Genomic DNA, 26,675 nt, shown 5'->3' with positions numbered 1-26,675 from the left:
TCACGGGAGAAAGACCGCTTACTTTGATTTCCAACATGGCGTCGACAGTGCAGAAGATGGAGGATCTCACCCTGACGAGTGCTGTTGGCGATGTAATATATCGTCTTACATTGCCTGGTAATGTTTGTGAACAATGCAAGACAGGTATGACCCCTTTTAGTCTATTTTCACTCATAATAAACACTCATTCATAATGATACACTCAACACTGATACACATTGACATCTCGCACACAAAATTTGTGTCTTCATTAAATGTAGACAGTGTGTATATGTTTTTTTATTTCACCGTTTTTCTGATTATTAGGAACTAGGATTATAATTACCACATGGGTTGCAAATCAGCAAGCTGATATCTTGTTATGTCAACTATTTGTTATTTGTAAAGAGGAAAAACTAAGGAATCTCATAATGATTATATATTTCAGCTGCCTGTGGCAGTATGGAGCAACAGAGAGAGGAATCCTTGTCACCTCTACCAAACAGTCCTTCATCTCCTACTGCTCTCCCTGATGTACCACCTTCTACACCACAGGCAACACCAGTTCTTTATCAAACCCCACAGAGTAAGAGGAAGAGAAATGGAAATGATGACATCCTTGTACAGTTACGACAAAATTTAATAAATCAGCACGAGGACAGAATGGCCATCGATAGAAGAAAGGTTACTGCCCTGGAGGGAATTTTGGAGGCCATCAAAGAGAAATCTAATAGAAAATAAATACCCCAATCTACTTAACTGAACACAATTGGTTTCTTTTGAATTTCGGGAATTTATATGGGTTGTTTATTAGGTTGAATACGGTATACAAACTATACTTCTATGTAAATACTTAGCTCAATAAGTGTTTCAGTAATTTGTAAATGTTTTAACAGTTTTTCATATTAAATTTCGTTTCTCAAGGATGTAGAATTGATTAAACTGAATTTCAGTTGATAAAATTTGTTGGCTTTAATATGCATTACGACAATAATGAGAATCAGATCTTATTTCAATATTCAAATCCATGTTCAGTAATGTTAAACAAGAATAACAATATAAGTGTAATAACATGTTCAGTTCTCTGTTATTGATGTTATTAAACCTTGAATTTGATAATTCATAACCAGTTATTGTCTTTCTTCCACCAGTGGCCATTCCTTCAATGTGAACACTTGTTTTAGTACTTGATCTACGTCTTTGAAATAATGCCATTTAGATAGTGAACAAATGCAACAGAGTATTAAGAGTAATAATTTTTTTACTGCCAGGGACGAGTCCCATGCAGGATTCGGACCCGCACCCTTTGAGTCAGGTTGCCCATAAACAATACAAGCCGGATTTTATAACTGAATAAAGAAGATCTTTTACTTTCGGTGTCTATGTAACTGTCAGACTCATCTAATGATTTTAACTCTTAGAGTGCTGAAGTAAATATCAACAATAGAAATGATGTATCCTCATTTGTTGTAGTTGGTATCAAAACAGCTTTCAATCAGCAGCGTATTTAACAGACTGCTAAATTAGCCTCAAGGGTAGTTGTGCAACCTATCATGTGGCCATTTCTTGAAATATTTCTTGAACATATGATGACAAGCGCTGGTGTTAAACTGTTTTAGCACAATTCTACAAATACAAATGATGCCACAAATTCTTATTACTCTTCATATTTATTACAAGATATCCAGACAGTTCATGACACCAAGAAAATTCATGCTAAAAGAAACTTGATGTGATCTCTCTTATCAAGGGCATGTTTGTCTTGGTGTTTGTTTTGAACACAACATGCACTTGGCATTTCTTCCTCTGGGGCACATTCCTCAATTTCCTGGTCCAGCTCAACATTTTCATACTTAAGGATGAAATTGTGTAGTACGCAACATGTGATGACAACTTGTGGAATGTCTCTAACATTTCTCATGTCGAGATACTTCAGTTTTCTAAATTTACCCTTAAGAACAGCAAAACATCTTTCAATATCAACACGGGTTGAGCTGTGTTTGAAATTGAAGGTTTTTTCCTCACTTGTCAAGTGACCATTGTCTCTATATGGCACTATCAAAGATGTTGAGAGGCCATAAGCAGAATCTCCCAATAGATGGTATTCCGGAGGTAAGGGATCACGCTCCAACTTCATTGCCAAGTAGCTGTTTCTGAATACCCGTGCATCATGCACAGATCCAGGATAGGCACAGTACACATCCAGGAAACTTAAACTACTGTCGCAAACACACTGGAGATGGAAGGCAGGATAACCCTTCCTACAAATATAGGAGTCTCGAAAGCTCTTAGGTCCAGGTATGGGGATGTAAGTACCATCAATAAATCCAATGGCTCCTGGAAAGCCATTCCGTGCTGCATTTCTTGTAGCTATGGGCTCCAAATCCTCCTTTGTGTGACGTGGCCACTTGATAAAAGTTTTCAAGATGTCATTTTTTGTAATTGTTCTAGAAAAATTCATCAAATAGTAGTGTAAGGATCCCTTACTGAGCCCAAATCTGTCTGCAACACTGCGGAATGTTTCTGTATTACTTAAATACCATATACAGGCCAAAGTTCTCTTCTCCAGTGACATGGTCCTGACTTCAGTGAAGGGTCCAATAACTTCTAACAACTTCTGTAATGTTCAAAATGTCAGCATTAAAAACAACATTGGAACAATACATATGAAATACATTGTGTCTCAAATAAAATAAACTTCACTCTCTCAATTCTTGACAAAAATGGATAAATTATAAATTATCAACGGGTAAATAATCATCACACATTTTTAAAATAACAGTGGTCCACATTTCCCAAAGTGTATATTTTGAAGAGATAAGGGTGCAAATTTGATTGTTCAAGAATTAATACATTAATGAAATATGTTTACATGATTTGTTTGACCCTATACAAAAGGCTTATACCTTTGAAGGGAAATTATATGCTTGACATCATTCCTTAGGCTGTTTCTTTAGCATAAAACATTATAGGCAACTATTAAATCCTCGCAATGGAAACCCAAATCAGGCCATTAAAGATCTGATCGCTATTTGAAGCTTTCGAATAAAGGCACTATTACATGTGTACGTTAGATCTACCTGAATCGACGATCTTGATAAGCTGAAGTGAGCACGAAAGAGTGGGTCACTGTAGGTCGGGACAATGTCCTCCACATAGTTTGTGATGCGGCCAGTCCCCAAAGCCTCTTCTTGACTGTTAGATGCACTCCCTTCCACTGCGTTTAGGATAACCTTAACTGTGTCAATATGCGAACTGTCGCTCATATCAGCCAACTCGCTCAAAGCAAGCTGTAGAACGAAATCCATTGTACTGTCGTCGGCCATTTTGGATCAGTAAGGCAATCACAGTGAGCGATTACATCCGATGAAGGCTAAAGTTAACAAGGACTACAAAAATGGCTACCGAATCATCCGTGTGGTCCTACAAAGCTATTGGTGCCTAAACTTGTCGCCAGACAAAAACAGAAGACAAATATTCGTGTTGTAATATTTTTCACTACATATAATATTCATAAGTTTGGCTTGAGGCACTAAATAATAGTTGTTAAAATGTTATTTTTTCACAGAAATAAAATGTTTACGTTTATTTAGGGTAGTGAAAGTGGGCTGGCGATGCAGCCACCAATGGTCCGTACAGTGGAGAAGAAGCGCCAAAGTCTTGTGCTGCGTCGATTAAAATATGGCTTTAATCGCAAAATACGTTTGGATTACGCCTGGAGTGGTTTGTGATGGTAATGAAATGAGTCCATGAATAAATTAGGTTTGATAACAATATTTGGATGTGAATATAAACTTATAGAAGACTTCCTCGCAGTGCTACCGGCGATATAGCGTGCTTCTTGCTTCAAAAACATCAAAGCCAGTTTTGTAATTCCTTCGAAGTCGGCAAATGACTTTGATGGTTATTCGAAAAGAATAGTACATTTTCATTTAACCTATTTGCATAACGATTTTGTATTTGTAGCGGGTTTACTTAAGACAAGCATGTGGGTTATGGCGTTTTTGTTTAAAGTTTTATTTGTTTGCAGTTCTTTGAAGGTAGAGACAATATTATGAAGTGAAAAGATGCCCGGTCTCCAGAGCGAACATGTGGAGAGCCCCGTCAAGAGGAACAAACTATCTCTGAGGTTCTTTCACAAGAAGGAAACGAAACGAGCCCTGGATTTCTCTGAACCCGAAGCAGACGAAGTCAAGTCAGTATAAAGACACGTTTTTATTTTAAAACACGAATAAACGCAATTGATTCCACCATCAAACCAAAACACCGTGATTGGTGTTTGAGATTAAAAATCATCTCCAATGGTGGCCATCTTGAGATTTGCTGTCGCGTGAAGATGACGTCACAATTCAAAGGCTTCAGCTAATACTGCATTCCATTAAACTGGGAAGTCGGATTTATCTTACTCAGAAGGTACCAGATATGACGTCATGGTTATTCAAGCGAATGTAAATTGATAAGATGTCTGATCGTGTAAAAAATGTTTTTTTTATTTTGCTCATTAAAAAAAACAAACCTGCCATATGCCAAGGGCTCTAATTGTGCAGGCAAAATGGCGGCTGAGGTCAATCGTACTCACTTTAACCATGTGAATTGTGTATAACAAGTCACTGTGTTTCCATGAGCAACGTCTGTTTGAAGCAGATAAATGAAGTCGGTACATATCTTTTATGCTGTTTCGCGACTAAGACCCCCCCACCACGAGTGTCACTCCAATTACATTTTTCTGGTCAATATTTGGAAAACTCAGACATCCCATGTTTGCCCGAATGCAGCATATTAGCCAATCCTGGATCTTCAGAAAACAGTAACTCTGAAAATGACTGACCCAGTGATGTCATGCTCGGCCTTGGATTTTCTTTTTTGTTAGTGTAGCCTGAAAATGGTAACGGTTGATTGTGCTTTTTAACTCATTACACAGTCGTAAGAATTTTCATGTTAAAGGGACGCTGAGCAATATTTGACAAGTATATGTCGCAGTATTGTTAAGTGCAACAAAATTGAGTCCTACTAAGTACAAGAAAAATAAACACCACAGAGACTAAAAGTGACCAAACCGTAAAAATTTTCTAATCTACCTGGCAAGCATTTTTTTGGACTTCTCCAGCATGCAAACATAATTTCATCTCTCACACAACTTCCGCTATTCCCTCAAGGGTTGAAGTAAGTCAATTAATTGATTCATCCCTGCAAAATTCACAAGTTGAGTTGCAATTTATTTTCATATTCGACAGGTTTGGGCTCTTAAAGTGCCCGTGCTAGCTAGATGGTGGATACGATCAGCAACCTCTAGTTGAGGCTCATCCGTCCATTATTTGCACCGCTTATCCTCAGTAGGGTCGCGGGGGAGTTGGAGCCCATCCCAGCCATCCCCAGGCAGTGGGCAGGGGACCCCCTGAACTGGTTGCCAGCCAGTCACAGGGCACACAGAGGCAGACAACTCTCTCTCTCTCATTCACACCTAGGGACAATTTGGACCGACCAATTAACCTGACCCGCACATTTTTGGGAATGTGGGAGGAAACCGGAGTGCCCGGAGGAACCCATGCAAGCACGGGGATAACATGCAAACTCCAGACGGGAGTCGGGTAGTTGGAATTGAACCCTGGAATTATGAACATTGGGGCTGACGAACTAACTACTCATGTACCGTGGCGCTCAAGTAGGGTATATTCGACCCAATTCTTTTAAGAGTACATCATGCAAACTCCGCACAGGAAGGCTGGTAGCTGGATTTTAACCCATGACTTCAGAACTGTGGCGCGCACATGCCAACCACTGCTTTGCCGTGTAGCCCTTAGGTGAGGCTCATGTTATGTAAAATAATCTCTTGACCATTGGCTATATAGGAAACCGCACGATTTTATAATAGTTTATATATATAGTTTTTTTGCTAATTATTCATTGTGTTAAGGCGGTAAGCAATACACAATGTCCCTTTAAGGCTAGCAATGGGGATTTTAAACTTGGTATAAAATGTCAAAAGGCATTATTTAGAGAAATAAAATAAACAATGCATTATTTAGCTCCTTCTAGAGGTAAAAATAAAACGCCATGAACTTAATAAAAACAATATTAATATTAAAAAAAAAAGCAAAAATGCATTATCATATAAGCATGCGTTTTTAAATACACTTTTTGGTTGAGAAATGTGCATTTAGTCACCTAGAGGGAACTGACACCCTTGTCCGCCGTCTTGTTGTTATGCGTACCAAAAACTTCTTGAAAGACTGGGCAAAACGACTAGAAGAAATATTTTGTCACTTTTTAGTCTCCGAAGATCGTAATTTGAGCTGTTCTTTTTAGGACTCTTTTTCGGTTGCAGTACACAACACAGACATCTATTGGTCACATAACACACATTGGCCCTTTAAGCTTAACCTCTTCTGTAAGTGATTGTAATCGACATTAAGGTCATGTTAATAAAAATATCCTTGAGCTAATGATATGCATTTTTTGCGCTTTCCGAGCAGCTGCGATCAAGTTGTGCCTGCACCATCTTCAGGACCGAGTCCCCCTGATGACCCTTTGCTGACATGGGAGAAGAGAGGGGATGTTTTGCCGTTTGTGGGCTTCAGTAATGGGGGCAACACCTGCTATTTGAACAGCATATTACAGGTAATTTTGCCATCTATAAGTACCTAATTTATTTGAGAACAGCGTGCATATTTGTGTAACATGCAGCCATATTTTTTGATTAAGTCTACACCATTTTCTTTCACTTTATTTCTGGTCAAACTAAGCAGTAGAAGTGACACATGTTAGGGTGAGGTTAGCTAGAGTAGCAGCGGGACACATCCATAGGAGACTTTCCAGGCAAAAAACACTGCTGTCACAAAAGAATAGGGGTGGGACGATGGTCACAATTCAACAATATCACGATACTCACGCAATAATTGCATTTCTACAAGTATTGCTACTCGGTATAATTGATTGAATTGATGAATTGATTGTGATTTAATTTACTAAAAACAAGCAACTTAAATCATACACTTCTGGCACAATAAGCCAGGAATTATGTTCAAACAGTGCACATTAGTCTGTGTCAGTCGCTCTGGAAGCTATCATTTATTTCAACTGATACAATGAGAACATGTACACTGTGCAGCAGGTTTACAGCCACAAATTGTCATTTAGTGAAATGTCAACATAACAAAAATGTGGTCATTTAATGATCCTATTAACAGTTCACTCTGTAAGTTGGTAAAACAAAATAGAGCCCCTTAAAGAAAGAAAAAGCAGCACGTGTAAGCCCTCAAATTCAACTCAAGATCCTTCAAATTCAACAACTTTTTTTCGAAACCCTTGGCTGCAGGTATACATTGCTGTCCGATACAATGCTTTAAGGTAGTAAAATACATCACATATAATGTGCAATTGACGTTGTAATTCGCTTTGCCCTGTGTGAGCTGTTCGGAAGTTTGCTCTAGGGTCCGCTGACATGCAAAAGGTGCGATGTTATGTTGGTCTTTATCACCGCAGCAGTATAGGGGTCTGTGACAAAGTTTGCAAACAGTTTTGGTCATGTCTAGCTCCGTCTTCCCGGTAACTGTATAAAAAACAATATGTGCCCATGCTTTGGATTTAAAATTCATAGGCGCCGGCCTTAGTTCCCATTGCTCCCTTTCCTTCTCCTTTCTCCCCAAAATAATAGCCAAAAATAAAATCACAATATATAAATGAATATTTTTTGTCCCACCCATACAAAAGAACAGAGTTGTCTCACATTAGCCAATAAGTATCTTTATTATCTTCAAGACTTTTAAAGAAACATTCTGTGAACTAATAAGTCCAAATGTAAACTTTTTGAAAGGTATACAGACCGTTGCATGTGGTGTAAAAATGGCACAGCATTTGACAAAAATAACATGGTGGCGGCAGTGCGGTGGTCTTGGGCTGCTTTGCTGCCTCAGGACCCGGACTACTAGCTGTGGTTGATGGAATGATGAGTTTTGCTGTTTACCAGAAGATCCTATAGGAGAATGTCTGGCTATCAAACTCAAGCACTCTTGAAACATGCAGAAGGACAAGGATCCAAAACACACCTGCAAGTCCACCTCTAAATAAACAAAATAAAGGTTCTGGAGTGGCCAAGTTAGAGTCTGGATTTACATTCTGTTGAGGTGTGACCTTAAACGCACAGTTCATGCTAGAAAACCCGTTAATATAGCAGATTTTATAATTTTTTTCAAAAAAGAGTGGGTCAAAATCGCTTAAAGACTCATTGCCAATCATCATGCACGTTTGATATCTGTTATCGCTGCCAAAGGTGTCCCAACTCTCTGTTAGGTTCAGGGGGCAAATCCTTTTTCACAGAGGGACAGATATGTTTTTTTTAAAAAGTGCCTTAAATGCAATCAACCTTTCAAAACTGCATTTTGTATTTACTTGGGTTGTCTCTTTCTGATATTAAAATTAATCATCTGAAACCTTTTGTTAGTTCTAAATATGCAAAAAGGACAGAACTCAGGAAGAAGGCAAATACTTTTTCATAGCTCTGTAGTACATAACAGGTGCGAACACGACTTCATTCAATATTTATACGGTACATATAATATTTAAACTTTTTCACCTACTAGTGTTTCATTCATTCATTCCGAATTTAAAAGCAGTTGAAGTTATCTATCAAAAACGCAACACTTCTCTTTCCTCATTGTCTACAAAAATGTCATGTAACTGAAGTTTTCTTCAAACCTTGAGGAACAATAATAAGCAAATGCAATTTTAACTTCCAATAACAACGAAAAAAGCAACGTCTTTGTTGCAATCTGGCATTATTCTCCACAGTGAGTGTGACATGATTTTAGACACCCCAAAACTGCCATTGCCAAAAGAGGTGGTTTCGCACTCCATCTAAACAAATGTCACCCCTGACCTTGTTAATAATTCACACTCAAACTTTGAGTGCATTATTTGGATAAAAAATATATTTCTGTCATACGCTAATAGAGTACTGTAATCCCTCGTTTTTTTGCTGTTCTGAGTTGAAGAGATAAAAATGTGTAATTGTTCCTCCAGGTGCTCTATCACTGTCCAGGTTTCAAAGAAGGCATCAAGTGTTTGTACAAGTTGTCAAAAAGGAACGCAAACCACACAGATGAAATTAAACAAGGGGACGAGGTTAGATCGTCCTCCCCACAATCCCTAAAAATGGTCACATGAAATATTTTCAGCATGATCATCTTTTGCGGTTCTAGTCATCGGAAGATGTCGCAGAGTCCTTGCCGGCGCATGTTGAGCTCCTTGAGAACTTCCACGGTTTGATAAGATCGGTAGAGCAGCTGCAGTCCAACTTCCTGCGGAATTCTGCCAGCTTCAATGGTCGTGAGCTCGACACTTCACCTCATAAAGTTCTTAACACACTCAGGTATTGTTAGTAGGAACACAGTGCTACCAAATATTACGTATCTTCTGTAGTTTATCACGTCAGGTTGTAGCAACTTAAGAAATATGCCTTTTTTATGACAACTACAAAAAATGGGAAAAAAATCAAGCAAGGCCCATTTTTGTTAATTGGCCCTGGTTATATATGGTGCATTAGGGCCTTCTGTTGGAGACCTGCAGTAAAAGCAGGTTTTATGTATGGTCTCATCTTTCTCCTAATTTTGATAAGTGTAGACCCAGAGGAAACGTATTAACCAAATAATTGTTTTTAGAAATACCATAATCATAATATATATATATATATATATATATATATATATTTGTTTTTATACAGAAATAGGCAACGACTCACACTTGTTCCCAAATACTTTTACCTATTTAAATCCGAAATACTAAACTTTCTCATTTCTTTATCCTGTAACCTTTTCTTTTAGGAGACTTTGGATAAGTATGAGTGTTATTTATCGCATATAGCTGATCATTTTGATCATTTTATATATAAATTTTGCACCGCTACCAAATACTTAAAATCTTGCATAGTACCATAGCAGTTTTTGGCAAATTCCGAAAGACACATTTTCAATGAAGTCTAGGATCTAAAAAACAACAAAAAACAAGCAATGCCATTTAGTAGTCAAAAATTACACATTAGACCTTTAAGGCCAATTTTGCAGTCAAAAATTGCGCTCTGAAATAATGGAAGGAAAACATTTTCTAATCTGAATTTTTTTTTTTTTTCCATTATGAAAAATGATTTTCAGTGTTTGACACCTCTGGGAATTGGAAGTTTTGGAAATCGATGTCTTAAATGTTGTTTAATATGAGGTATTGTTTATTTTATTTCTCTAATGGCTGACTAAGATGTTTTTTACCATTCTTGTACTTGAAGGCAACTGAACCCCATGTATGAAGGCTTTCTTCAGCATGACGCTCAAGAGGTTTTGCAGTGCATACTGGGAAACATCCAGGAGGCCTGTAACACTATTGGGAAGAGGGAAGACAAGTTGACACAGGTTGAAGCGGAAGATGTCAGCAGTTCAGCGTCACAATCTCCAAACGGCGCCGAAAATGACGGGCAAGTAACCGGAAAGAGAAAGAGCGATACTGAGATTGGAAACACCAAAAAGAAGCCCAAGTCTGCCTCATGCCAAGTGCAGGAGGAACAACTGTTGAAGGCACCCATCACCCGCTCCAAAAGTAAGCTGTCCCGTGACATTGAAACTGCTGCAAATACGGATGACAAAACTGGAGAGAATGAAGACGTGAGTCAGAAAAAGGAGGAGGAGGAAGAAAGCAGTAGCGATGAGAAAACATCTAAAGAGGCTGATGGGAAAAAGAAGAAACGAGGCAAACTCGGCTGGCTGATGCCTTCGGGCAAACAGCCCAGTATCATGTCCATGTTTCGCACCGTCGGGAAGTTCACCACCTCGTTGGCCAAAAGCTCCAATAAAACGGAGCAAGAAGATGTCGTGGCTGAGGAAGGCCAGACTGAGAAGGAGGAGAAATGTGAGGCGCTCACAAACGGGGCGGCGCGTAGTCAAGGTATGAAATCAACACACTTTAGAGACTAGTGATATCAATTCTATTTCATAGAACTGGCTCTTTTTGGTTCGACTCACAAAATGGAGTCGGTTGTGAAAGGGTCTTTGAATTTATGTTGTGACTTTAATCCAAGGCTCACCAACCTTTTTGAAACTGCGGGTTACTTTTTGTTAGTGATTAGCTTGAAGGGCTTTAAGTTGGATACACATTCATAAAATAACTATTTATGTGTTTACTATGTTATTACCAGGTTGTATTTTTAGAAGTAAAATACGCCCAGTCAACCACTAAAATATAATGCCAACTAGAAATTTATTTTCTAGAAAATTACAATAACCCATCACTGGTAAGCTATGTTCAGAACCTGTCAGTTGTCCTTGGGAGGCTAACACACTGGGGAACCCTGCTATAATTTATATACTGTACTACCAATTATGAAACATGCTCAAAATGTTTAGTTTAATATATATATATATATATATATATATATATATATATATATATATTACATTTATTGTTTGGCCAAAATGGATTCTTCTAATCAATAGTATCCATCAAATCACCATGGGTCTTCTTATTGTGCAAAAAATAATGATTAAAATGGGAAATATTGTGGAAGTTTAATTTATTTCCAATGTTCAACTCAAATGTGAATTTACTGCAAATGTTGGCTTTATTTGGATGATTTGGATAATTACAACCTACAGAAAATGAAATAACCAACTGATTATTTTGTAGAAATGTATTCATAAGATAAATGTAATTGTAAATGGTCTGCGTTTTTCTAGCACTTTTCAAGTGAATGAAGACCTCCCAAAGCGCTTTACAATGCGCTTCACACTTACCCGTTCACACACATGCTCACACACCGATAGCAGCGTCAGCCATGCAGGGCAACTACCTGCTTATCGAAGCATTAGGGATTCAGTGTTTTGCCCAAGGACACTTCGACATTTAATACGGAAAGGCCGGGAATCACCTTGCGACAAGCACTTCACCTCCTGAGCCACCGCCGCCAGTTTTTAACAAAGAAATTAGTTCCAATCACCACTGTTAGCAGATCTGTTCACCTATTTAAATCAGAAATACAAAACCGTCTCAATTGCTATATTTTGTAACATTTTCCTTTCGTAAAATAGGAAACCTTGTATGAGGGTTATTTTTCTGACATAGCAGATCATTTAGCTTATTTTAGTATTATAAATTTTACAGTGCTACCAAATACTACGGATCTTCTGTAGTTTACACCGCCAGTTTATGGAAAATTACTCATTTTTTGTCAGAAGTATGAATATTGGGGGAAAAAAATGAGCAACGTTTGTTTTTTGCACTTACAATGATCGTTCCTTGTTTATTTATGGTAAACTAGTGCCATCGGCTGGATGTTTGCAGTGACAGCATGTTAGCTATTTTTTGAATTGTTTAAGTACCATTTTCAATATAAAAAATGTATTAAATGATACTACGAAAATATTTTTTAATATTTAGTCATAAATATTTGGCAGCTCTGCTTTTATCTTACAATCTCTTTGAAAGCTAAGCCTGAACATTTTACTTAGATTAATCTCTTTGCCAACCAAATGTCTGTACCTATTTTATAACATTTTCCCAGGTGGAGTTTTTGTTCCGTGACTAAAATTGTTTTGCATTTATTTTCATGTGAAAGTTTTGTCAAGTTTTTATTGAGAATCGACGGGTATGTGTTTTTCAGGGCCGATAGTTATTAGGAGACCGATAATCGATATTTGGAGCCGATATTCATTTGCTGTAAAATATATTTTTTTAAAATGGTGTAAGAAAGGTTTAATAATACAAAAAGAAACTAAGAATATTTATTGGGAATTCAAATAAAACTTTATTAGCTCCCTGAATTTTTTCACTGTAAAAAAAACGTGAATTTTAACACTACTAATATGACTTATCTTTCACTCTAACCAAGTCTGTTTAACATTTGAAGGCAAAAAAAACCTCATAAAACCGTATTGCAAAATGTAATAACATTTTAACAGAGCTGGCGAATTGCAAAGTGTGGGCACTACTGTTTTAGAGCCTGATTGACAAACGAATGTTATGGTAATAGCTAATCACTCAGCCTTCCACTTGACCGTGCTTTTCGTTGTCTCAATCACAAACACACGCTTGATTGACGAACTAATGTTACAATAAGAGGTAACATATCGGTCTCCATCTGAACCTGCCTCCTGAAAACGAGTTAACTATACTTTCTTTTTTTAACTCTTGATCCAAGTCAAGTCACAATTATTTTTATAGCCCTTAATCGCAAAATGTCTCAAAGGACTGCACAGGATTAGAATTACACTATCACCTGATCTTAAACCAACATGTGGGCAAGGAAAAACTTAAAACCTCAGCGTGAGGAAAAAATAAACTTTGAGAAAAGGCCTCACAGGCATGTCGGGACTCAAGAGTTAGCTGAGCTGCCGCTGATTACTCTGCTTTAATGTTATCCTGCTGCTCATTGGAACGTTAGTACTAGTCGTGAGATGTAGAGCACTGGAATGTTTATTACATTATCGCAGTAGTTTTCTGTGTTTACTTTCTACACGTCTTTACTACTCTCGCTCCAGTCTGCAGTGTGTGACTGCGGAATCGGGACAGTTTTGGATTCAATGGCTCTGCCCCCGGTCGCTTATCCAATCAAAAAGCGTCGGGTCGGTATCATCCGAGACAGAAGGCAGGAGAGAGGGAGAGAGAGGCTCTGCTGCATCTGAGCCTAAATAACCCAGTATTTAATATATTATATTTGCCCGTCCCATCAATAAAAATAACGATACTGATATCTATCAAATTCCCAAGTATCGGTGCCAATAATCGTCCACCTCTAGTTTTTATAATGGCCAATAAAAGATTAGTTTAATAATGCTGTTTGATCAAACTTGACATGTTAAATTCTAAACACATTTTATTCGATTTTTCTATCCTGTTGTTATCATTCAACCAATTTTTGTAAGTCTTTGTCACAATGACTTTGCAGATGGTCTGGATCTGATGGAGCGCCTGTTCCACGGCCAGCTGGTTCTACGGACCCGATGCTTGGAGTGTGAGGGTTTTACCGAGAGGCGGGAGGAGTTCCAGGACATCAGTGTCCCTGTCCTGGAGGAGCCCCCTTCAAGCCCGGATGACCTCTCTTCAGGTAAGAACCCACCAGAATGTTCACACTAAGCAGAAACGAGACTGGGGTAGGTCTGTAGTAGGGCTGCTTTGGAAGAAAACATAAAAAAAAATTTCAGACCTGAATTGCAATTTCGATGCGATTTTCGATTTTAAACGAAAATAAAGAATATTTAGTGAGCACTTAATCATAGTGACAAGTGTTTCCCTTAGAAATTTGTGGGACCCTGCTGGGTGGACACTCTAGGGCAGGGGACTCAAACTTTTGTTGTTTGATGGCTTGACGCCGTAATATGAAAGTTTAAAGGGACAGTTGTATTATTCAGTGCCTCCGAGTGGTAGAAAGAAAAACCATTTATTCAAAGCAAAATTGATTTAAAAAGCTGCAAAAACACACAAATTATGAAATGAACACGCATTTTTTTAGAAAATACTTGTAGCTCGAGAAATTTGCATTTGTTGTACATAACAGGAGCTAACTGTCAGCCATCTTAATGCTACGGGTTAGCAAGAGAATGGGAGGTAAAATTGTGCATTTTGGTCACTTTGAGTCTCCATAGTTTTTTTAATCTTCCTTGCACTCGTTTTTGGTTGCACTACACAATATAGCAATATCTAGTGGTCAAATAATGCACAGTGTCCCTTTAATGTGAATCAAGCCAATGCAAATTGCGGATCGATTTCTACTTTTTCATGTTAATTTCTTTATAGTTTCACATTCATTCTTAATGTTTTTTGTAATCTCATTTGCGTAGCAAATTGAAAAAATATACAGTGGAATGTTTTTATCCATTTTCTCCAGCCATCTTCGGGCAGTGGGCAGGTGACACCCCGAACTGGTTGCCAACCAGTCGCCGGGCACACATACAACTCACTCACTCATTCACACCTAAGGACAAATTGGTCCGGCCTATCAACCCGTGCAGAGTTTGCATGTTCTACCCGTGCTTGCATGGGTTTTCCCCTGGTACTCTGGTTTCCTCCCACATTCCCAAAAGCATGCATGTCAGGTTGATTGGCCGGTCCAAATTGTCCCTAGGTGTGAATGAACGAGTTAGTTGTCTTTCTCTATGTGTCCTGCGATTGGTTGGCAACCAGTTCAGGGTGTCCCCTGCCCACTGCCTGAAGACAGCTGGGATGGGCTCCAGCGCGCCCACGACCCTACTGCGGATAAGCAGCACAGATGATGGATGGATGGATGGAAGGAATGTTTTTAATCAGAGCCTGATTTGGCCCAGTTTCACCTGGACCCGAGCTCGAGAGCAGCACTAGGAATCAAATGGACTAAACCATTTCAAGGCAGTGGAGTCTTATTGACGCTACGTTTTTCACATTTTTTTGGTTTTACTTTCCGACTAGTGTTTTTCATATATAAGCCTATCCTGGCCTTTATTAAAGAATAGAAATGTTAAAAAAAAATTCTATAATTTTTGGGGGTGATTGGGTTACGCACAAAGGTAAAGGTTTATTATAGAAAGATAACGCAATGAGGATTGCATCATTCCGCACACCCCCTTATTCGACAAATTATACAACACTAGACTTAGAAATACAAGAGAAAACATTTGACAATATACACAGTAAATTAGTCGGCCAATGTTGACATCTATGCACCGTTCTTCAATCGGCGTTACAAGCGATGAGCCCGAGACACATTAAGAGTAGCACAACGGATTTCATTATTACCAAATAGGTTTGAGATTATTGTTACAATATCGATACTTTTTAAGGTTGAAAGCAGAAGTGTTTCTCTATCGAGTATGTGTTAACAATGCCCTACCTGAGTTCAAAAATCCACTATCATTTATTTTAACCGCGCCCATCTTTTTTACGGTCATTTTCCTCATGTTAAGGTTTTTGAGTTTTTCCTTGCCTTCATGTAGGTTTTAGATCAGGGGATGCTGGAATAATAATCTGTATTTTGCAATAATCTGTGTAAAATGACAGGACAAAGTACTTCACATGATACTTCACAAAACAAATGGCATAAACAACTAAATTAATGGGGAAATGACAAAATATACGGCAAAATTAATGCAATAATACACGACACAATACTGAACACAATATTCGACAAAATACACAACAAAAAACTCAACAAAAAGTGACAAATTGCACGACAAAATAAACACTGAAATAATTGACAAAATGCACGAATAGATAAGTAAATTGCATTTGCATCATATGTTTATGTATCATTCATATATTTGCATGTATTTATTCATGCATACATTTGTTCCTCATACGGCGATATTGGCCCTCCATACCAGGGGTCACGCTCCTAAAATAACCAGCCTGATAAACTTAAAGGAACCGTACGGAATTAGGAACCCTATTCTTCCTACCTGGTGTATTCTGCCCCGAACAGCTTGGCTAAAAGAGATAAAAGCAGATAGACTGAGTGGAAAATATGCATAAGGGCTCTTTGAACTCAGTTGAGTCAAGTCAACGCATATTTAATCGAGAAAATCTCGAACTTTTAACAAGGAGACCTGAAATGAGGCCAGTCCAGATTTGTAAGGGAACGCTTTTGCCTCCAGTGTCTCCGTACCCCAAAGCGGAGGAGAAGACGCTGAAGTGGGCCATCGGGCAGTTTGCGTCTGTTGAGCGCATCGCCGGAGAGGACAAATACTTCTGCGACACGTGTCTCCATTACGCCGAGGCCGAGAGAAGTCTTCTCTTTGATAAAACTCCGGAAGTGGTCACCATTCACTTGAAGCGCTTCGCCGCCGGCAGTTTGGAGTGAGTCACTCGCCCCCTTTCGCTTTTTTTAACAAATAGTTGCGTATTTTGTCAAATATACTTTCTAACGTTGAGTCGTGTATTTCTGTAAGTTGTCGACTATTTTGTCGTGTGTTTTGTTGAGTGGTCGAGTATTTCTCTAGAGTGTTTTGCCATTTATTTTGTCCCAAAAAAATTCTACTATTGAGTCGTGTATTTCAGGTGTTTGGATTTTGTCAAATATGGCATTGAGTATTTTGTTGGATTTGTCGAGTATTTTTTCGAGTGTGTTGTCAAGTATTTTCTCGTGTATTCCCTCAATTATTTTGCAGAATATATTTTCTACGAGTTTGTCGTGTATTTTGTCAAATATATTATATTCTATTTAGTCGTGTATTTCGTTGAGTTGTCGAATATTATGTCGTGTATTTTCTAGTATAATTTGTCAAGTGTTTTGTCGGGTTGTCGAGTATTTCGTTGTGTATTCTCTCGAGTAGTTTGCCGTGCATCTTGTCCTGTATATTTTATACTAATTTATCGATTTTTGTTGTTGTTGTGTATTGTCTTGAGTTGATGAGCATTATTTCATGTATTTTGCCCAATCTTTTGTTGAGTATTTTGCCAAGTATTTTTTGGAGTTGTTGGTTTTCATTGAATATTTTGAATTTTGTTTTGTATTTTGATGAGATTATTGGCATGTATGATTATGATGTTGAGTATTTTTTCCAGTATTTCATTGTGTAGTTTGTTGTGTATTTTTTTTTGTCATTGTGTATTTTTTCGTGTTATTTCTTGTTGTCGAGTATTTTGTAGACTGTCATATATTACATTGAGTATTTTGTTGAGTTCTCGAGCATTTTGTAGAATATTTTATTGAGTATTTTGTTGAGTTCTCGAGTATTTTGTTGTGTAATTTGTCTTGTTGAGTATTTTTTCGAGTATTTTCTAGCGTATTTTGTCGAGTACTGTGTCGGATTGTCGTGCATTTTATCAAATATAGTGTCTGATTGTCGTGCATTCTATCAAATATAGTGTCGAGTATTTTCTAGTGTATTTTGTCGGCTTATAGTGTATTTTGTCGAATATATCTTGAGGTGTTTTGTCATCTCTTTAGTTGATTTGTCGAGTAATTTGTAGTGTATTTTGTCAAGTATTTTCTAGTGTGTGTTTTTTTTCAGCTTGTGTATTTTGTTGAATATTTTATCAAGTATTTTGTCTAGGAATTTGTCCTATACTTTTTGACTTGTCTGGTCTTTTCTATTATGTTTTGTCGAATTGTTGTGTACAGTAAACCTCGGATAAGTCGGATCCAGATGGACCGGTCATTTTCATCCGACTTATCCGAGGATCCGACTTATCCGAGGTCGCAAAATTTCGAACTAAGAAGAAATTTAACTCTTAGAAAAGTGCATACTTGTATATGTAAAATGAAATACCAAGCAATGATATCTTGTAACATGAACGTGATTTATTATCAAAAAAGTTCTTAAAATGAACATGAACATGGTTGATAAATCAGTGCTTTGTCGACATCTGGATGATCATTTACCCTCTGCCTTTTAGCGGTCGGAGCTCTAAAATCTGTCGCACACATATCTTTTATCTTCTTCTGGCTTTTCAGAATGTCGCTCAAAGTTTGAGGGCTCATTCCAAACTTCGCCGCGATGTCTTTTTGCTTCATGTGCTGATTCTTTTCTTGGAATTCAATGATAGCGAGCTTTTCTTCATACGTTCTAGTCTTGAGACTCCTGCCTTTGGTTTTAGAACTTGAGGCCATCGCCACACCGTAGACCGCACAGACCGCAAGGAAGTCCAAAGAAATTCACACAAATTCAATTTGAATGCTAGCACTACTGTAATAAGAAACAATGGGATTATGATTACGAGGCTTTGTTCTATGACCGCGTGCTGTGATTGAGAGTGCTATCATTCAACACTGAGGAGGAGTTTGATGAATAGCCTCTGCCAATCACGGAACGCCACGTCACATCAAGAAATCTTCCCGGAAAATCTGGGAGGGGTGAAAATCTTCCCGGAAAATCTGTGAGGAGTGAAAATCTTCCCGGAAAATTCCATCGCTTACTGCCACTGGAGGCTGAAATTTAGAGCATTTGGGAGATGTCCTAGGCGACCTGATACCGATCCGACTTATCAGAGGCGAAAACCATTAAAAAGGGTCAATTGTACGGAAAAATCCATCCGACTTAGGCGAGGATCCGACTTATAAAATCCGACTTATGCGAGGTGTAATACTACAGAAAAGCCTAGAGAACAAACGTTCCACGCAATTTGTCCGACTTATCCGAGAATCCGACTTATGCGAGTCCGACTTATCCGAGGTTTACTGTATTTATGTCTGGTGGTCGAGTATTTTGCCAATATATGTAATGGAATATTTGATTAAATATTTCATTTAGTATTTAGTCATGTATCTGTTGAGTTGTAGAATATATTCAGGGTTGGGTAGGGTTACTTTAACTGGATTACTTTCAATTACTTTTGGATTACTCCAATACCAAATATGCTAATAAAAGACAAAAGAAACTAAATATGAATAAAATTACACATTTTTGTGCAGGCTTGGGGAGTAACGGAATACATGGAACGGCAAAATGATGTTGGCAAGCTGTTTGAATTTATTTTCATTTTGTTTCTGTCGCATTTTATGTTAGTTTTGCCGGAGATCAAAGCCAGGAAAGCTTACCACGTGTTGTGAGTCATCATTTTATTCATATTTAGTTTATTTTGTCTTTTATTAGCATATTTGGTATTGGAGTAATCCAAAAGTAAAAGTAAGTTAAAGTAACCCTACCCAACCCTGAATATATTGTCAAATGTCCAATATTTCATCGATTATTTGATCAAATATTTAATTTAGTATTTTTTCGTGTATTTCGGTTGGGTTGTCGTGTAGTTTGTGGAGTAGCTTGTGTCTCGTGTTTGTCACAGCGAAATATTATCCAAACGAGTGCCTCTCTGTGTTTCTTTCTCCGAGGTAGATTGGACCCGTTTGGCGGTTTATCCAAGGTCAACACGCCCTTGCAGACGCCCTTGACGTTGTCACTGGAGGAGTGGTGCACGCCGCGTTTGTCCAATCAGGGACACCTTTACGAACTCTTCGCCGTGGTCATGCACAGCGGCGTCTCCATCGGAAGCGGACACTACACCGCTTACGTACGCGCGAGCCGCCTCAAAGACACACAGCTCTCGCCGAGCTCAAGCGAGCAGGAGTCGCTTGAAGGAGGGCAGGAGTCCGAGGGAGACGGAGTCCCCGATGGGCGACGCGCTAGCGCGTCTTTTGGCAGACCGGAAAGTCGGAAACTTTCGGAGGGAGGACTCTTGGGAGGCCAGCGCGCTCGCAGCCGTGAAGAGAACGCCGTAATAGACGGACAGGAGCAGATAAAAACTTCCGGGGCAGAAGGAGAGGAAGGCGGTATAAGCCAAGAGGCCTCGGAGCAGCAGGCCTTAAAGCGCCTGCTCCAGTATGAAGGAAAATGGCTCCTTTTCGACGATTCCGAAGTGCATTTGTTCCAGGAAGAGGATTTCCTCCGGGCCTGCTCCCCGCAAATCTGCTCCTCTTCAACACCTTACTTGCTTTTTTACCAAAGAATGCACCAGTCGGAATAGTGAACACAGGCACGCGTTCTACCCTAATACAGACTTGATGTTACTTATTTAGAACCATCATTTGACTTTTCAATCATTTTCGATAGCAAAACCATCCAGGATTTCTCTTTTCTTTGTCATTTTTGGACATTGGATTTCATTACTTTTTGGGGACATTTGGCTTTTAATTTGTCTATGTACTTGATGAAATTTGACCAATTACGGTACAACTTTTTACTGTAATAAGCTACACAGAAATCAAATTTATTTACATTGATAAACTTGGATTGTTGTTACAATGTTTCACAAAACTGTTTTGCTTTTGTCAAAACGATATCAATGATTAAAATGTCTTTTGCACAAATCCTTGTGTTTGCTCACCAAATAAAATGTCCATATTGTTTTACACTAGAAGTCACCAACCTTTTTAAATCTTTAAAAAAATCGGAATACAAAAAAAAAAAAGCAAGAGGGCTGATCGAAAAAACCTGGACAACCAATTGCAAGATCTTTGTTAAAACCAAAGGCTGAAATCCAGAAGAACGCAAAAACAAGCTTGTCCAAATAATTGAAGACCTGAAAGACTCAAATGACTAAAAAAAAAGCAAAAACACTCCACAAGCGTCTCATATAATATTTACTACTCAACCTCATCTCCAAATAAACCTCCAAAACAAACACTAAAGGATCTAAAATGACTCAACATGATAAAGAACAAAGTAAATACAAACTCTTGACCTACTTGAGAAATCAAATCGTCATTTCTCGTTAAAATGACATTGGCACCCACTGTCCCTGTCATAAAAATCGTATCCGCTCGATGAATAGCTACCTAATGTTGATTATTCACAAGTTAAAAAAAAAAAGAATAGTATTTTTTGAAATCTGAAAAAAAGTATCAGTCTATATGATCTATATAATCTTTCAAATTTGAAAACTAATTTGAAACTACTTTATTAGTTTTACCTGGTTATATCAGTATCAGAAATTATTTTCCCCCCATTTTATTAACACTCCACTTATTGAAACATGAATATTTTGTTTGTTTGTTTGTTTGTACATGATTCAATTGTTTGTTTGTTTGTACATGATTCAAATTGAATCTTTTCTTCCGGCGCCGTCACGAATGGCAGCCACTCCAGCAGCTCCCGTGTTATTTTTCGATTGTTCTCGATTGTTCTCAGCTCAGGGATGCTGCTGGAAATGTGAATTTCCCTTCGGGGATGAACAAAGTATCTATCTATCTATCTATAAATTCTGATTTGTGTGTTTGTATGTGACTTATAGGCTCCAAGTCGGCTGAATTGATTTTGGTGAAAATGTAGTTTTACTTTAGACCTCTGTGAGTGCTTTAGCTATATTGCCCCTAAAATAAACATCTGGTCTGCTTTCGCAGGGTTTCTAATTCCTTCTGGTGGCCAAATAGAGTACTGCAGATCCCAAGCATTGACCACTCCAAGCAGCCCAATTTACTCCTGGCGGCCCATTTTACCTTTCTATCGGTGTAGTACACAAATGAATACACAAAAAAGCCGAACATTAAAATATTTATTTAGTAAAATATTTAAAATAACAAAACAACAGAAAATCATACATTTTCCGTACCGTACTTTAAAACGTTGTTTCAACAAAAACGTGATAAATCGATATAGGTTTTTTTTTGTTGCACATTTCAATTTTTTCTCTTTCTCCCAAATAAATTTATATTTCAAGTTGTGAAATGCTACACACAAAAAAACAACCCTAAAAAAGTGCACACATTAAATACAATTTTAAACATGATTAAAAAGACACCTTGACATTTCTCGTTGAACCATTTGGTCGGAAAAAGTCTTTTTGGCACTTTCCTTGAAGTGTTTACGGGATGGGGACATTTCCCGGTTCGGTACGTGAAGAGAGGAGGCTGCGATTATCCCGACGCCGTCAAGGTGTCTCTTTAAAAGCCCAGTCGTGTAAACATGTTAAGACACTGGAATGACGTGGCGAGTGCATTCGCTTGAAGCCTTTTTTCAGTAACAAAACGTCGTGAGCCGTTTTTGGGATATTTACACTCGAGAATAAATTAATATTGCATCTTTGCATCTCCGTCTTCAAACGTCGATTTTGCGAAGGCTCAATCTGCTGAAGGAATCTCTGGAAATGGAAAAGAGGAAGAGAAGAGATTTCAACTTTTGTGAAAGGGACAGTGTGTAGTATCCCAACACTAGATGCGATATAATGGAACCTCTCAAACAACCCTGTTAGAAATTGGCCTGTACCACAGACAAACTTATACATAATCCTTTCTTTTTTGTCAAGTCACATTTAATCACAAAGTGTCTCAAAGGACTGCACAGGTTACAATGACACCATCCCCTGATCTTAAACCAACATGCGGGCAAGGAAAAACTCAAAACCTCAGCACTAGGTAAATACAAAATCTTGATAAGGGGCCTCACAAGTGGTAATCCTCCTTCTAGGATTACCAGGGTGCAATAGATTTAGCATTGGGTAACCATACCAAAAAGCATTGGTAAGATGTAAAAATGTGTCCAGAAAGTGCATGACGGGAAAGGAAAGTTGGTCAGGACTGAGTTAGACCCCAGTTATCAGTGCCAACTCCTAACACGACGTGAAGGTTTGACTTTTGACTACGGCAAGAAAGTTTGACCATATCACTCTTAGATTAGCTAACCTGCATTGGCTCCCTGTTACTTTAAGGTTCTCTTACTAACATACAAACGTTTGCATGGACTTGCGCCCTATTATCTCTCTGATTTGATCTCCTCCTATGTTCCTGCACGGAGCCTGGGCTCGGAAATTGCCGGTCTACTTGTGACTCCAAGAGCCAAGAACAAGTCTGCAGGCTCAAGAGCGTTCTCAAACTGGGCCCCAGCGCTGTGGAATGCTCTGCCAACAGAGAGAAGCTCAGCGACCTCAGTGGAAGTTTTTAAATCTAGACTTGAGACCCACTTCTATTCAATGATTGATTGATTCCCACCTCATACTTTTCTTGTCTTTTTCCGACTGCCTGTCTGGTGGTGATACGAAGAAGGACGATTTAAGATGAGTCAGTGGACCTGCGTCTGGACCCGAAGCATGTCAACGCCTGCATAGACTAGTCGTCAGAGATGGGAAGCTGCGTCGTGGCCGTCATAGACTTTCTGGACTATTTTACAGGCTCGAAACGTGGTTCCTATCATGCTCTTTCTGGACAAATTTCAACATACTACCTATTGTTTTCTTTTATGGATGTTCACTATGTTTCATGTACTGTTACCCAATGCTAAATCTATTGCACCCTGGTCATCCTGGAAGGGGGATTACCACTTGTAAGGCCCCTTCTCAAGGTTTCTTATTCATTACGTGCTGAGGTTTTGAGTTTTTCCTCGCCCGCATGTTGGTTCAAGATCAGGGGATGGTGTCATTGTAATCCTGTGCAGTCCTTTGAGACATCTTGTGAATAAGGGCTATACAAATACATGTGACTTGACTTGAAGTCAAGAGTTCTTGAACAGTAAAGAAACTGCACATCCAATCTGCTGTTACTGCAAAAGTCCAGCAGATGACACTAGTGCACCATAAATAACCAAAGAACAATTGACATTGTCAATACGAAGTAGTCAAGTCAAGTCAAGTCATTTTTATTTGTATAGCCCTTATTCACAAATAGTCTCAAAGGGCTTCACAAGTTATTACATATAAGAAGTTTAGGTTCATCGTATGCTATAGAGTAGAAGTGAGTTTTAAGCTTAGATTTAAACATTTCCACTTAGGTTGCAGATCGGATCTCAGGGGGAAGAGCATTCCACAACACCGGTGCCCGGATGAAGAACGCTCTCGAACCGGGCGGAACACTTCTTGGCTCTTGGGATCACCATGAGACCGGCGCTCACGGAATGAAGGCTTCGGGCTGGGACATAGGGGGAAATCAGATCTGAAAGATATGAGGGGGAAAGTCTATGTATGATTTTGTATAGTAATAGGAGAACCTTAAAATCGCATCTTAGGCTAACAGGGAGCCAATGCAGGTTAGCCAAAATTGGGGTGATGTGATCGTACTTTTTTGTCCTAGTTAAAAGCCTCGCTGCAGCATTTTGTACCAGCTGAAGACTCTTGAGTCTGGTCATCGGAAGACCTGAAAGTAGTGCATTACAGTAATCGAGACAGGAGGTAACAAACGCGTGAATTATGATTTCCGCATCCGACTGAAAAAAGTATAGGACGAATTTTAGCAATGTTACGAAGATGGAAGAAAGCGGTTCTAGTAATTTTCTTCACATGTGTTTGAAAGGAGAGATCGGGGTCGAAAATGGCACCTACATTTTTAAGTGAGTCGCTCTGTGTGATGTGGCAATTGTCGATGTTCACAGCGGTTTTAGAGAATAAGTCACGGGACTTAGATGGACCAATAACTAACATTTCAGTCTTTTCAGAGTTAAGACGCAGGAAATTGAGTGACATCCACTCTTTTATCTCAGTGAGGCAGGCCTCCAAATTTCCACAGTTTAGTGTGGCAGATTCCTCCATCGGGAGATAGAGTTGAGTGTCATCTGCGTAGCAATGGAAACTGATATTATACTTGCGAATAATATCACCTAGTGGAAGCATATAAATGCTGAAGAGAAGGGGGCCAAGCACTGAACCCTGCGGAACACCACAGGTAACACTAAATGGCTCAGATGTCAATTCGCCATATTTAACGCAGTGTGTCCTATCTGAGAGGTAGGATCTGAACCATAAGAGGACGTTTCCTGGGAGACCAATCCATTTGTCCAACCGTTCTAGCAAGATATTATGGTCCACTGTGTCAAATGCAGCACTAAGGTCCAGCAGCAGCAAAAGTGATGATGCGCCAGAGTCCATTGCCCGTAGGAGATCATTGGTTACCTTAATCAGAGCTGTCTCAGTAGAGTGGTTAGCCCTGAATCCTTAAGATTAACTTAAAAAAACACGTGAAACTAAAGTACAAAGCATGAGCAGCTAAGAAGCATCCAGATTTTTTTTTACCCTATACTGTTTATAGATAATGTGTAATTTGCTGAAAACTGACACAGTAAAATACAGAAAAATCATAGTATTTGATAAAACTGAAAGAAGTAACCCCAACACTTTTGTTTTTATTTTTCCACTGCTGTCTAAAAACACTTGACCAAAAAAAAAAAAAAAAGGATTTTTTTAAAGAAAAAAACACTTAATCCCTGGGTTGTATCAATTTGATAACCCAATGTGTTGGGTTGTTTAGAAAAACACAGCCAATGGGAGATTTTTTTCACGACAAACAGCCCACTATTTAGGGTTTTGGACCAAAGTCAGAACTGCCAAAGACTAAAAATCATAATTCAGAATGGCTGAAGAGAATTTTCTTTTCAGAGTTAAGGGCGCTTTTTAAGCTCAAAGTGGTTCTTAACATGGGCGTAGCAAGCCCATTTTATGGGTGCTAGCTCACCCCCCCCAAAATAATAGCATTTTTGAAACTCTTGGCAGCATGGCAGCACAGTGGTCAGCGTATGCGCGGCACCATTCTGAGGTCATGGGTTTAAATCCAGCAACTAGCCTTCCTGTGCGGAGTTTGCATGTTCTCCCTGTACTTGCGTGGGTTTCCTCCGGGAACTCTGGTTTTCTCCCACATTCCAAAAACATGCGTGTCAAGTTAATTGGCTGGTCCAAATCGTCCTAGGTGTGAATGAGCGAGTGAGTTGTCTGTGCCTGTGTGCCCTGTGACTGGCTGGGATAGGCTCCGGAACCCCGCGACCCTACTGTGGATAAACGGTACAGATAATGGATGGATGAAACTCTTTTCCTTAATAAAGGACCGGCCAGGCTGAAATATGATAACAAACGCTACATTAAAAATGTAAAAAATAAGAAAAAAAAATGTGAACAGCGCAACGTTGAAAATACTCCACTGCCTTGAAATGGTTCAGTCCATTTGATTCCTATTACCGCTCTTGCCCCCTGCACACTCCACTTTTGCTCGGCTAGTCTTAATCCGCTAAGTGTAGGGTAGAATTCTAAAGTGTTGAATAGAATGTGTCAATGTCTGATCAGTTTCATGCTTCTTCTGTATGTGTTCGTTGGTTGGTTCCCTTAACCACACGGGTCGTAGGGGCACCATTTCCTGTGGTGTGTCTTGGGCAAGCACAGCCTGGTGGCGCCCATCTCCAGGCCAACATATGTTTCCACCCGGTCTCGAACAAGGGTGCTTTTGCATGTCTGTGTACTCTATTTGAAATAAACAGGGCGGAGCATAGTAAGTGTTTCTGCAAATCACAAAGAATAATGTGATGTCCAGAAATGGGAAGTGACAGTCTTGATCAGTGTTAAATGAT

At 38.9% G+C, this 26,675-nt stretch overlaps 2 protein-coding genes across 16 annotated transcripts in view; one reads left to right on the top strand and one right to left on the bottom strand.

Moving 5' to 3' along the window:
- The first annotated feature begins 3,556 nt into the window (after nucleotides 1-3,556).
- Nucleotides 3,557-20,607, top strand: usp1 (ubiquitin specific peptidase 1). The gene is made up of 9 exons (XM_088350379.1): nucleotides 3,557-3,712; nucleotides 4,010-4,174; nucleotides 6,453-6,597; nucleotides 8,998-9,099; nucleotides 9,177-9,346; nucleotides 10,253-10,905; nucleotides 13,901-14,059; nucleotides 16,578-16,779; nucleotides 19,758-20,607. The coding sequence occupies exons 2-9, from the start codon at nucleotides 4,047-4,049 to the stop codon at nucleotides 20,383-20,385; spliced, it is 2,187 nt and encodes a 728-aa protein (XP_088206505.1). The 5' UTR covers nucleotides 3,557-3,712; nucleotides 4,010-4,046; the 3' UTR covers nucleotides 20,386-20,607.
- A 1,288-nt stretch (nucleotides 20,608-21,895) lies between these two features.
- The window catches only part of dock7 (dedicator of cytokinesis 7), an 86,350-nt gene continuing 81,570 nt past the window's right edge, over nucleotides 21,896-26,675 (bottom strand). For all 15 annotated transcript variants that reach the window (XM_088350453.1, XM_088350454.1, XM_088350455.1 and 12 more), the window contains one exon: nucleotides 21,896-22,497. In XM_088350453.1, coding sequence (XP_088206579.1) covers nucleotides 22,455-22,497 — 43 coding nt within the window. In that variant the 3' untranslated portion in view covers nucleotides 21,896-22,454. The remainder of the gene's footprint in view (nucleotides 22,498-26,675) is intronic.

Source organism: Urocampus carinirostris, chromosome 12 (genome assembly GCF_059441175.1).
Source record: "Urocampus carinirostris isolate Australia breed hairy pipefish chromosome 12, RoL_Ucar_1.0, whole genome shotgun sequence".
Lineage (NCBI taxonomy): Eukaryota > Metazoa > Chordata > Actinopteri > Syngnathiformes > Syngnathidae > Urocampus > Urocampus carinirostris.
Note: the sequence above shows the minus strand (reverse complement) of the source record. Positions and strands in the feature narration are given on the sequence as shown.